Source organism: Conger conger, chromosome 5, assembly GCF_963514075.1.
Source record: "Conger conger chromosome 5, fConCon1.1, whole genome shotgun sequence".
Lineage (NCBI taxonomy): Eukaryota > Metazoa > Chordata > Actinopteri > Anguilliformes > Congridae > Conger > Conger conger.
The window spans coordinates 47,537,800-47,551,133 of record NC_083764.1 but is presented as its reverse complement, the minus strand read 5'-3'; the positions used below and the strand labels follow the sequence as shown (position 1 = coordinate 47,551,133).

General features: G+C 42.0%; 1 protein-coding gene across 2 annotated transcripts; it reads right to left on the bottom strand.

Moving 5' to 3' along the window:
• Positions 1 to 7,631: 7,631 nt before the first annotated feature.
• LOC133128537 (leptin receptor gene-related protein) lies at positions 7,632 to 12,670 on the bottom strand. Of its 2 annotated transcripts, XM_061242148.1 has the most exons (4): positions 12,544 to 12,670; positions 10,697 to 10,772; positions 10,429 to 10,615; positions 7,632 to 9,273 (listed from the first exon to the last, which is right to left on the bottom strand). In XM_061242148.1, exons 1-4 carry the CDS (start codon positions 12,557 to 12,559, stop codon positions 9,157 to 9,159), a joined length of 396 nt encoding a protein of 131 aa, XP_061098132.1. In that variant the 5' UTR covers positions 12,560 to 12,670; the 3' UTR covers positions 7,632 to 9,156. The 2 variants fall into 2 exon arrangements, with proteins under 2 accessions (XP_061098132.1, XP_061098131.1); XM_061242147.1 differs by lacking the exon at positions 12,544 to 12,670 and having other exon boundaries at positions 10,697 to 12,501.
• Positions 12,671 to 13,334: the final 664 nt, after the last annotated feature.

Genomic DNA, 13,334 nt, shown 5'->3' with positions numbered 1-13,334 from the left:
ACCGAACCAGCGACCCTCCGATTGTCAGACAACTGCTCTTACCGCCTGAGCCAAAATACACCCAGCTATGGTCTATGGATAAAACACCCAGCTATGGATAAAAAAAATTCAAATAGGCCCTGGTCCTTATCTTTGTTGTACAGGTAGCAGTTGAAATTGTACTTCCCTCTAGGGTCTTTCAGCGCACTTATCCCTGGTTATGGGTATGCACTTTGTTGTACATCGCTCGGGATAAGAGCGTCTGCCAAATGCCATTAATGTAATGTAATGTTATGTATGGTCAAATAGTGTAAAATGCTCATCTAGATCAAAGGGTGGCAGTGACTGCCAATCCCGTGGACCAAAGCATAATTGACGAAAGTGTCTCCCAGCAGGAAGGGGACATTTATCAGTCCCCACAGGCTCTGTCATGTGACATGCATCACGCTTGACCTCCACAGGACCACGGCAGGACCGTGTGCCAAACGCAAGGAGACAGGCGGGAACCGTCTTTCCCACGAGCAGAGTAATTAATGCTCCGACATGACAGTAGATATCCAGCAGTGCAAATGCAGGCAGTTAAAATGTTTGTGAATGAACAAAAAAAAGGAGGCAGTAGCGAAATAATGTTGGGGATCTAATAAAACAAGCACAAAAAAATACTGGTAAACAAGTGATACAGTAACTTGTTATGTATCATACTGTACATAGCTGCAATCAATCTAGAATGTCCAGGACCTCTGCTTTTGGTTTCGATTGTTTAATCTTGTGGTTCTGGTTTAAACCCAGGAGCCCTGGCTTGGGGTCTCCCTCTTTGTGTGTCCCCCCCGCCCGGTTAAAATTCTTCCCCCTTCTCCCTTCCCCCACTCCAGGAGAGTTGCAGTGAAGGGCGGAACAAAGCGCTCCTTCGCTTGGGAGAGGAGGAGCTTCGGATACGCGAGGAGGGCAGAGAACAGAATCAGCTGAGCGGAGAGGGCGCGTTCAGCGATGCGCTCAGCTATGCGCTCAGCTCCAGGATGACATCATCCCTACACATAGCCGATCACGATGACATCACCCTCAGCCACAGCAGCCCAGTACCCTGGGGACAGGTCCCGTGACCGGCTGATGAAATATTCATGAGGGCTTTTCCATCTCCCGGCATCACGTCACCGCTATATTTGCACTGGTGAGGGTAGCCGTGATTCACTCGCATACAGAGCAGCACTTATGGGGTCTCTCTGATAACAGGGCTGAGTTATGCTCAAAAATGGACACATCCTGCAATCCATCAGCCCTCTCTGCTGAAAATGTCATGCTGTGTTGGAGCTTAAACCGTGAACGTAATTATGCGCTGCCAGGGAAAACAGACAAGACATTGTTGGAGAGTATGATGGAACGGTGACCTGGCTATGGTCTGAAGAATAACCCTTCTACAGCTGCATTAAAGAGGGAAATATTGTATTGTATCTCCCAGCTAAGAAAATTCTGTTATTGCACAGTCAATTGTGTATTCTGCATTTTAGTTCCATTTCTTGACCGTATAAAAATATCAGCTTTAGACAGCTTCCCCCCCCCGAAAGATCCGAATGAGGTTTGGAGAGATCAACCATGCCATTGAAGTATCAAGTTGAAAAAGCATACCACTCAAAATTCAGGCAAGTTGCATGAATAAAAAAAGAAATGAAAGACAAACAGTTTGTTTTTCCTATTTTTTTTTTTCATGCGCCTTGTACTGGAGCCCTTTTCTGCATCTCGGCTTCTTTACCAGTTTTTTTCAATGAATTTTCCTTGAATTTTGAGTGGTATTCAAGTTATTTACTTGATGCTTTCATTTTTTTTTATGAAACGTACGCTACCGTGTCAAATTTAGAAAACATTATTTCATATTAGGCCCATTATCTGACTACACTTAGTCAAGGGCAGTAAAGTGCCAGCAACCTTCACCTCATTTGCACTCATGCCGAGCACTCTGGAACTGAGCTCGCCTTGCAGACAGAGGAAGATGGCTGAAAAAGAAACTACCCTCTCCTATCCCTTTCCCCCTGTTCTCCGTTCAATGCACCTCCAAAGGGGTGAAAAGGTCAAATTGCACATTCAGTTTAAATTAACGAAATTAAGAAGTATCATCCAACAGGTTACACAGCCGTTGTGTTCTGGTATAACCCTGACCCAGACTTGTCTAGTTGATCCCACAGACACATTAGGAGAGGAAATTGACACGCTTCTAAATGATGAGGTAGGAAGGGGTTGGTGTGTTAGCACAACGGTCGTAATAGTGCGAATGTTCATTCCAGGTTTTGTTGTTTCTCAGAATGGAGGTAGCAAAAAACAACTAGTAGGTTTTCTATTGTTATATTGCTCTAGAAAAGACTCCATCTTTACCACAAATTGTGTTAAGTGCATCTGCATGTTGGCACTTCATTCTGGGAGACTGCCGTCTTTACCTTTGGCACACCTACTAAAGATAATAGTAAATGCAGTTTATGTTATGTATTTTTGTAAAAGAGAGTACAAACACAAATCAAATATATTTATCCAGGCAATATACACACTTCAGATGTAATGAGATGCAGAAACTATTAAATAGAAAAACGTGGAGACCACAATCTCCAAAGATTTCTTTCATTGCAAGGCGATGAAACAGAGGGTGATAAACCAAGAGCCAAGAAATGCCTAAGTTATGGAGCAATTACTGATGCAGTGGGTAGACACCTAAAATCGCAGACACAAAGGCCACTTTCTCTTACATGTATAACATGGAGAAAATGAAAGCTGCACAAGGATTGTAAATCAGGCAGTTGTTTAAAACATCAACAAAACAACAACAAAAAACTGTCACAGGCATGTCAATTCTGCCTGGCAACACATTTGAATTACAGTGCGTGTGATTAAATCCAGCTTGACTGTGAAACACTGGCTGCGGCCCATCCCCTCCCACGCAAAGCATATCTGCTCGATAAAATCTTTGCATTCAAAATTAGTTATCTTTGCTGTGCCTTAATGTATACAGTACCGTGAAAAATTATTTACCCCATTCCTGGTTTCCTCTATTCTTCCATATTTATCAAACTCAATGGTTTCAGAACTTTAGACAAAAAATGTTATATTACACAAAGGGAAACAGAATATTAAAACTGCCAGTTGGAAGAATTTACCCACGTCATCCGTTTCACCCACAAGACTATTACAAAGGCAGTTCGTTTCTTTTACGTAGGACCTTCAACAATGAGGTGAAGCAAGCCAAGGGCTCTAGCTGATGTGGCCTAGACCAGTTCCTGGCTGCCAGTGGTGATCGCAGCTGCATGGCAGTACGCAAACAGCTGACAGCACTATGCAAGCAGGGAGTGATTGATATGGCAGGGTATCCCCCTGTGCCAATGCTTGAAGGGTCAGTTTGCTGTCCAGGGGTTTTTCCCTGGTGTAAATATCCAGCTATGACCAGCTAGAAACTACCAGCTACCAGCTGTTTCAAAGCATAGCTTGAGCTAGTCAAACAATGTTGAGTATGGAGCTGGTCTGAACTAGTCAACCAGCTACCAGCTGTTTAAAAACCGAGATTGAGCACGTTTTTGTCATCAGGGTAGAAAATGATTTCCAGTTTAAGTGTACGCTTCCAGCCAGCTTTGCAATAAAATATATTGCTCCACAAGCTGGATTTAACTGATGCATATTTTCTTGCTTTAAAACACACATCCAGTGATGCCCCTAAAGCAGTTGCTGTAAAACCAGCAGTTCTTCACAAACATATGCAAGTATGAAAAGTATAGACCTGTAATAAAAATCAGTGCACACAAACACTGTCAGGGCCAATTGAAAACATACACTAAAACTGAAGGAATATTACATAATTCCAGAAAGTCCTTTGGTGAATCCTCTGGTGGATCCAGCACCAACTCTGGCGGCTGTATTGCACAGTGAGTGAATGCCGGAAGCCCACTCCACCAATTTCCTCACAGCAATCGGCCCAAATTCAAACGGCACATAAAACTGCAAGGTCAGAGGAACACGTCTAGATCGATTTCCTCCTCAAACCAGTTTTCTTGTGCACTGCTCTGTATTGATAAGATAACAGACCATTACATTCGGACAGGGGCTTCCTTTCTTCCCCGAAGTCTCAAAATCACATTTTGTCTCTGCAAGCTTCCTATAAGTGACCATACCGAGCCCTGGGGGCCACAATCAGTTTCTGCCCAATTGCACAGAACGAGTACATCAATCTGTTTTACTGCCCCCTCGGTGAAGCGCCCAAAAACAACATCTGGGAAATAAACACAGCTTTCGCTACTTGGCAGGCTCATCCTGTTCTTTTCTGTGCAATCTGTGTGCGACGGAATATTGGGTGAGTTAATGATTTTTATTTATTAAATATGCCCCAAGGTCAGTCAATTTAACTGCCTAGCAGTTCAAAAGAGGCCTGTTGGCAGGACTTCATTTGCACTGCCTGTGATGACCTAACTTGTCCTGGAACAGACTAAAGTCAGTTGTGCAATTTATAAAGAACTGAAAAAAAATTCAGGGACAAACCACACTGTATACTGCAGTCAAGATACAGTACAAGTTACCTATGACCAGGAGCCCAACACGGCCCACCCTCCCCCCCACTTTGTAGTGGCCTTCTCTGACTCAATGTCTGCACATTGATGATGACCTGCTGACATCTTCGTTCTGGAGGAGAAGAGGAGAAAGCACGCTTGTCTGAGCTTTTCAATGAGAGGAGGTGGCTGCAGAAATGCCTATGAGCACATTTAATTGGGCATTTGAAATCTGGAGAAAACGGAGCGAAAAAGAAAGGAAATCCTAACACAGCATAGCATCTCTGTACTATTGTGTGGGTTATGTTCAATATTTACCTAGTGTATCAAGGATTACCTTCCCACCCAGCCATGTTCACAACAACCATCAGAATGGGGAAAAAATTTTATCTAAGTGACTTTGGCCACGGAATGATTGTTGGTGGCAGACAGGGTGGTTTGAGTATCTCAGAAACTGCTGATCTTCTGGGATTTTCACACACACTAGTCTCTAGAGCAGTGGTTCTTAACCTTATTGGAGGTACTGAACCCTGTAAGCTTCATCAGTGCATTCACCGAACCCTTCCTAATTGGAAAAATAAAATATGATTTCTTCAAAACATAGGTATATATTTTATTAGTGCACAATGGCTATACTGTGTGTGTCTTGACCCCTGCCGAACCCCTGAGACTGTCTCAATGAACCCCTGGGGTTCGATCGAACCCAGGTTAAGAACCACTGCTCTAGAGTTTGCAAAGAATGGTGCAAAAAAAAAGAAAAAATCCAGTGAGCAGCAGTTCTGCAGGCAGAAACGCCTTGTTAATGAGAGACATCAGAGGAGAATTGCCAGACTGGTCAAAGCTGACAGTAACAAAAATAAACACACATTACAACAGTGGTATGCAGAAGAGCATCTCTGAACACACAACACATCTCTGTGGATAGGCTACAGCAGTAGAAGTCAAAGAAATAAGTCGAATAAATGCCTAATAAAGTACTCACTGAGTGTATATTGTTTTCTATCCATTGGCCTGGCACCCTTTCTGTCAGTTGAATATTGTATAGTTGTATATTGAAATAACAATATAAATGTAATATTGGATTGAAAGTATATAGCACCCGATCTCAAAGCACTTCACAGTAGGAAAGCTCAGCTTAAATACCACCATTTCCTAGTGCCTGCTACAGGCCATAAAATTTCTGCTGCAGTGATGCAGTTTCTTGGTTAAAGGCCATTCTAAATCTGATGCTGTTCAATTGCATATTCCCAAACAGAAAGTGATGCCAAAAAATGAGGTCTGTCACTGCAGCAAATTGACTTGCATAAGTATCACACTTTGTCCAGTACTTGTCACACAGCCCAGGTGGAGTCTAGTGAATAGACTTAAATACCTCCAATATGCATCATGAAATACAGTACATAACATACTTTTTAACTATTGTTACAACAATAGTTACAAAGTGCGTTCTTCAAATCATGAAATGCTTTAGATTTCAGAGCGAACACTGTGACATTAACAAGGCTACAAACTTCCATTGAAACAGCCAGGTGACATTCATCACATTCTTGTGTTTGTTCCAAGGTTACAGTATGAGTGAACAAGCAGCTCTAAAAGGCCAGCATCTCCTCTCCCAAAAGAAATGAGGCCCAAACCCACACAATTCCTACTCCCGAACCAGAATTCTCAAACCTTAAGGCATCTGATGAGACACCATGTCATCATATTGCATCACAAAGCTGGATATACAGTATATATGGAGCTGCAAGTTATGTATCTTTCTGAAAGAACAACAATGCCCCACCTGGTATTCCTTTATAGCATAAAAATAAACAAACCCAAACAAGAGGGGCGACATGGCTCAGGCAGTAAGAGCAGTCGTCTGGCAGTTGGAGGGTTGCCGGTTCGATCCCCCGCCCGGGCTGTGTCGAAGTGTCCCTGAGCAAGACACCTAACCCCTAAATGCTCCTGACGAGCTGGTCGGTGCCTTGCATGGCAGCCAATCACCGTTGGTGTGTGAGTGTGTGTATGAATGGGTGAATGAGAAGCATCAATTGTACAGCGCTTTGGATAAAGGCTCTATATAAATGCCAACCATTTACCATTTACCAAAGATATCCAATAGTTCCAGTCCCAAAAATACCAATTTCTTTCTTAAGAGCCTGTGTATATAAACCTCATCTGGCACCTAACAGAAAAAGAGGATACACTAGTACTGGGCACCTAAATGGTGCAGTCAGCGTTCTTCAGGTGCTTAAATTAGACAAGTTTATATTTTAGAACATATTCAGACACTTTCACCCAAAATGATATATCTCCCCATCTGTGTAAGAATCATGGAACATTGATGATTTTTTCAGAGATAAATTATCAATAAAGAGACAAAAACATTGAGTCGTACATACAAACAGCAAGCAACTTACTGTACTGAATCAAATCAAAATGGATTTGACAGAAATTCAGCTATATATCCAAGATACAACTAAGTTAGCAGATACACTGCTACACATGATTGTTTGAAATTTCAAGAACACTCAATGTTCCTTGCTATCACATACAAATGTAGAGGTTGTTGGCAGAGAGAGAAGTGGACAATAGCTTCTGCAAGTGAGAAACTGCCAAGTCTGTGATAGTTTCCCTTGTGTTAATGCGCAATTTACACTGAGGTAGAAATTACTTTTTAAATTTCCCAACTAAGCAGGTTTGCAGCTACTGAGCCTACACTGAGATGGAGAGACTGAAACGGCTTTTCCTAGCCATGCTGTGAAACCATTACCTCCAAAGCTAGTCGTCAAATGTTTATCATCTTCATCCAGTGAAAACTGTTACGCTTTAATTCATCTTCAATGCAAAGTGATAATTTCATGTTAATCGAGATTTTCTTTCAGGATTTGCCCTTCTTTCAAATGTATTGCTTAGTTCAGACAGGAAGAAAGAAGAGAGAGTACCAGACAGAGAAGGGACCACAGTTGAGAAATTGCGGCAGAGATTGAACACACACAAAGTGTGGATGGCATCACACGTTGTCAAAACATCATCATCATCATCATCATCTGATAGAAAGAGCAGCCCTCAGTTGAAAAATGTGAGCAATAGTGATTGTCAGAGGTGACATCACTACCATCTCCAGAAAATATTAAACAAGACGTGGCTTCAGCGTTTTCGACATTTTCTAAAAGTGCTTTAATCAATGAAGGATACAGAGTGCAAGAGAACAATGTTTAGTATTAAATCTGTCGACAAATCGCGACTTTTTATAAAATGTAGACTTGCGTCAACTACAAAGACAAAATAAAACTTTGGTCAGCATGAAATGTCAGGTGCAAAGCTTCCCCAGTAGGCAGGATCGTATGGTGGGATGAGGAAAGGTGCACAACAAAATGGCGTATCATTTCAAAACTGAATGCAGAAACAAATTAATGTCAGTTGTTTTCCAAATAAAGCTTTCCCTCAATGTCTGAACACACACAAAGACAACAGGATCAGAGGTTAATGGTTAAATACAAAAAGCACTTCATTACCACCAATGTCACTGTACTTTACAAAGATGAAAAAGAAAACAAAAAATAAACAGGCACAGAATATACATTCCTTTTATGTAAAACGCCATTCCACCGAAGCATTCCACCTGTATTGGGATTGATAATCGAAGTGTGAATTTATACAGCGAAACCAAGGTTCGGAGGACAGTGAACGACACCATACCACGGTTATGCCCAAAGCCGTCAAATAAATAAAACCTGATATCTGTATGTCGATTGGTAGACCTTATGAAAAAGTAATATGCTATAATAAAGTTCAAAATATATGAAATATATATCTTACAGTAAAAGACACTATATACTGTATGTGTGCACAAATTTGGAAGTAATATAATCTACATTGATACACATACATGTAAAATATGTTGCCAAATTCGATCCAGTATAATAAAGTAATACACCATGCACAAAAAAACGGTGTATATTACAGTGACATAGGGTGATATTTTTGTGAGTTATTCGTTTTTTCATTATGCTTTTACATAAATACAAAATATATGCATTGTATTTTATATCTGATATATTGCTTCTTATAGACACATACTTTTTCATTGGGAGTTGGAGACTGCACGTTCCATCACATTGACCTCTTTAATGAAATTCCTTCATGTCGTTTCTAACATTTGAAGCTTCTATATTTTTTTAATCAACACTTTCTTAATGACGACTGCCATATTCAACCGTAATGTACACAGCAAAAAAATCTGTGTACATTCACAGGGAACTGCTGCATCTTCCAGTGGAAAAAAACTAGACTACAAAACAAAGAAAACGGTTTTAAAGCAGTGGCGTGAATTATCTATTAAGATGCCATTATGTCTGAAAGTACCTCATATGCTCAAAATTGCAATTTTCAATCGGCGGAAACAGGAAATGGTGGAAGTGGAATAAGCGTGACTATTTTTGGTGATTCCGCGTCGTGTTCGGTAATGTCGTGTAGGGGAGGGTTAAATAAGTGGAGACGGCCTCTTCCCATCATTTCTCTGGCCTCAACAGACACACCTTCCTGCCCAGCTCCTGGATAATCGATATAAACGTGGCGATGCTTTGGTTAGTAGTGAAATCGCGTCGAATGGCTTTGTGCTCCGTGGAGCGACGCTCCCTCCCTTCGCCCTCCGAAATGGCCTCCCACCCCGGCCCCGCTACCACTGCTCCCAGCTGAAGTCGTCTCCGCCGCCGAACACCAGGAAGAAGCCCAGAATGGTCAGGTAGATGACCGCGTTCCCTGCCATCACCAGGCCGCAGGCACCCCATTTGATCTGCCGGAGGAAACAAACCAAAATCAGGACTGCTGAACCCCGCCCGCCTCTCCCCGCCCGAGACCCTCCGCCCTCTAAATCTCGCCGCTCTACCACACCTTCCCACAGACTACGGCTTTTCTACTCCCTTAGAACAACGTTGTTTAGCGCTCTATGGAATTTTAACTGTATGAGGTACATAAACAGTAAACGTTGTCCTCCTTATGTTATGTTGTACCGTCTGCCTAGCAGTTAAAAAGAGGCCTGTAGGCAGGGCATTTTCACAAACTGTGCTGTGATTTCACAAAAGTGCCTGTGATGACCTAACTTGTCCAGGAACAGACTAAAGACAGTTGTGCAATTTAAAAAGAACTGAAAAGATTTCAGGGACAAACCACATTGTATACTGCAGTTAAGATACAGTTCAAGTGTTACCTACGACCAAGAGCCTTATGTTCTTGTAATGTGTGGTTAGTAACTACATCCAGTTGCTTACAAATGATTCAATTTCTCGAAAGACAAGGTGGGTTGGGTCCACCTCCACAGAAGGCCCAAAGGTAAATTAACGTATGGCTGCACATGCCCCTCCGTTTGGCAGAGACATAGGCTGCATCTCAAAACATCGTTGCCTGATTAATCCACTGTCCTGCGAAGGCATCTTCGTAGGTACTTAGGCAGCACAATAATACGATGCAATTTAAAGGTTGGAAGACCTCTTAAGTGACGTGATTATGTGATGCGTGATTACAAGCAATGTAGCTGCCTAGTTCATGGAAATCTCACTCAAGGTATGTAAAACGTAATGTAAAAACATTACATTCGTTATTTCAGTGTGTTAAGTAATTCATACATAGTTGAAAACATAACTGCAACAAAATATCGAGCTCGCACTATACTATATTCGCACTTGTGGATGAGTTCTCAGCCTCATTCATTTATGAAGTAAGAAGCATAAGGTTAATCGCAAAGAATTATGGGATATCCCACCCGGTGAAGGATGCATATATGCTGCCTTCAAAATCGGTCGAATGAAGGCACCTTAGAAGGCATGTTTTTTTTGCAGACTTTCTAAAGGGAAGGTGTGGTACTTGATGCCTTCCTGCCTCAGAATACTGCCCAAGAACGCAGCATTTATCTCCCTTGAGATGCAGTCAGAACCAGCGAGGCGTCGCTCACCACAGTAGCGCGGGCGAGCACGATGGGCAGGCCGAACGTGGACACCACGATGCCCGTGGTGAAGAAGTAGGCCAGCTCCCGGCAGGCGTTGCTGGCCGAGTCGGTGTCGTCGCTCAGCCGTTTAGAGATGAAGTGGGGGATGGGGGACACGATGTAGAACATCAGGACAAACAGTGGCCAGTAAACCCTGTACGCGGGGGGGAGAACAGATATTATCATCTGGGACTTTGGCAAACCTTGGGATTAGACAAGAAGCAGGTGTACATACCCATACTGCTCCAGTGCACAGCCCAGTAAGAGGAAGGTCAGGCCAATGGCTCCACTGAAGGACAGCCCAACCAGTGCTGGAACAACAGCCATCATGATTACCCCAATGGCAGGCAGATTATCAATAACGGAAATGGTAAATGGCTGGCATTTATATAGCGCCTTTATCCAAAGCACTGCAGAATTGACGCTTCTCATTCACCCATTCACACACACTCACACACCAACGGCGATTGGCTGCCATGCAAGGCACCAACCGGCTCATCAGGAGCAACTGGAGGTTAGGTGTCTTGCTCAGGGACACTTCGACACACCCACGATGGGATCGAACCAGCAACCCTCCGACTGCCAGATGACTGCTCTAACCACCTGAGCCAATGTCGCCCCCAGAAAAATCAAACTGAGCCAGAAAAGAAAAGGCGAAAGTGTCCAAAGAGCAGAAACCTTATCCCCACTTGTTCGACAGTTTACATGTACTGACAAGGTTCTGCCCCCTAGTGGATATAACTTATTTAACAGAGCGCTACGAGGATGCCAGAGGGTTAAGGATGAAAATAATTCGAAGATAGAACGTAGCCTATAAATGTTTTCACAGATCAGAAATTTTTCAAATCTGCCTTCAAGGTGTTAAAGATCTATGGATTATGAAAGGCAAATTAAAATATCACGCTATTTTCATTAGCATTTGGTGCCCAGAAGAACGACATCATTTTTTCCACAAATCTTGGTTCTATTTCGATACTTCTCCTTGAATTGTATTATTGTTATTATAATTATTATAATTATTATTTACATGATATATAAAGCTTATGTCGCGTTCAGTAAAGTGCTGACGGCCTGGGGTTATTTGAACAAACATTATTACAATGATTAGTGGTCTAAACTGAAATTATCTTCTGAGTTTTATCTCGGAGATTGCCTACTCAAATCAACTTCGAAGCTGTATTCCAATAGGTAGGGACGTACAATCAGAGTACACGGGGGTAAACCGTCAGTCAAGCTAGAACCAATAGTCGAAGGTTACTAGTTTCCATTACGAAGTAGGGCAGGTTACTCTAGTTTGACTAGCCTATATTAAAAAGCCATCCTGTGAGGATCGCCTTTTCCTTTTCTCACCTGGTGGATTACATCACTTCATAAAAACTTTGACCCGTTGACAAGACAATGCCCACGTTTCTACACTGTGATAGTAAAGTAGCCAAACTACAGGCCATTTTCGTTTGACTGTGTAGTCACGTTTTTAACCAAACTGTCTCTCGCATGTTGATCTTACTTTTGCTGCTGTGCACAGATCTAGCTAAATAACCCTGCCAAGATGTTTTCATATTAAATGTTTTTATGTGAGCTGGCGCGTTGCAACCGTCTGAAGACCGAGGTAATACTGAACCAAGGTTTCCCCCTGGGATTGATTTCACATATGGGCATTACCATTGATGTGGTAGATCTATTTTAGAGAACATTTCCATTTTTGACAACACTGAAAAAAGTGGTAGCTAACTGTTTGTCAAAATCTACTTAAGGGACTTGTCAACTTTTCGATCTAAGCCATTGGGTGGCTAATGTTACATGAAATATATTGTTCATGTATACTGCTGATGTGTGATCAGTGTGAAATCTTGAGCCAAGTTAAACTGCAAATTACAGAAAAATACTTTCATATCTCAGTAAACGAAGAGTTCGGCTTGCTGCTAGGAAAAACAAAAACAAAGCGAACATGTCCCGTGCCTTGTAGCCTAGCTACCACTGAATTAATCGCTAATATTTCCCAATCATTAATTGTACTGTACACTTGTAGACACGAACACTCAAAACTTCGACTGTTACATATAGTGAATTAAAAGTAACTACCTTTAATCCCCGCCATCTTCTTGAGATTTCAGTTGCAGTTTTCTCCCTTTTGTTTTGTGACTTTTTTTTAACACAGTTGCTTCCTACTTCCTTGTTGCTTGATCAGTGACGTTCTTAAAGGAACAGACGCCGCGGGTTCTGAACCGTTGGTCTTAACCTGTCGCAGAGCCTCGATCTTCGACCGCACTACAGTCATTTGTTTCTCCTGAATGTCAGCTCATAGCGTGGCCCTGCATGCACTGAAAAACAGGTAAATCAGAAAATGTAATGTTCAGTATATGTATAGTATATGTATAGTATATACATAATCTGCTTGAGTAATAACATTGCACGTTTAAATGCAAATTAAAGCGAAGTTTATTACCTCCCCCAAGGAGGTGAGCGTATATGTAATGACGTCAGTTTCAGTTTGTCCCACCGAAACCTATTGACACTTGGGGGAAAAAGAAGCACCAGGCTATCCACAGAAGACATCAAAAATAGTTGACAGGATGATTATAACAGGTTTGAAAAAATATCCTAAATTGTCAGCTCGAGTACATGCCTCGTGACCTCGTTACATCGTGTGTGAAAGTATTACAGTAGACTGAGAAGCACATTCCAGATTAAACATCTCAAACAAACCAAGAACAGAAACAAAATGTGGAATCTGCAAAAAAGAAATACAAAGATGAGCCTGATGAGGGTTTGAAACAAGTCTTTTGGACAAAGATAAACCTTTTCCAGAGTGATAGAAAGGTGAAAATGTGGAGGAAGCAATGGACTGCTCTGAACATATTATTATATCATTC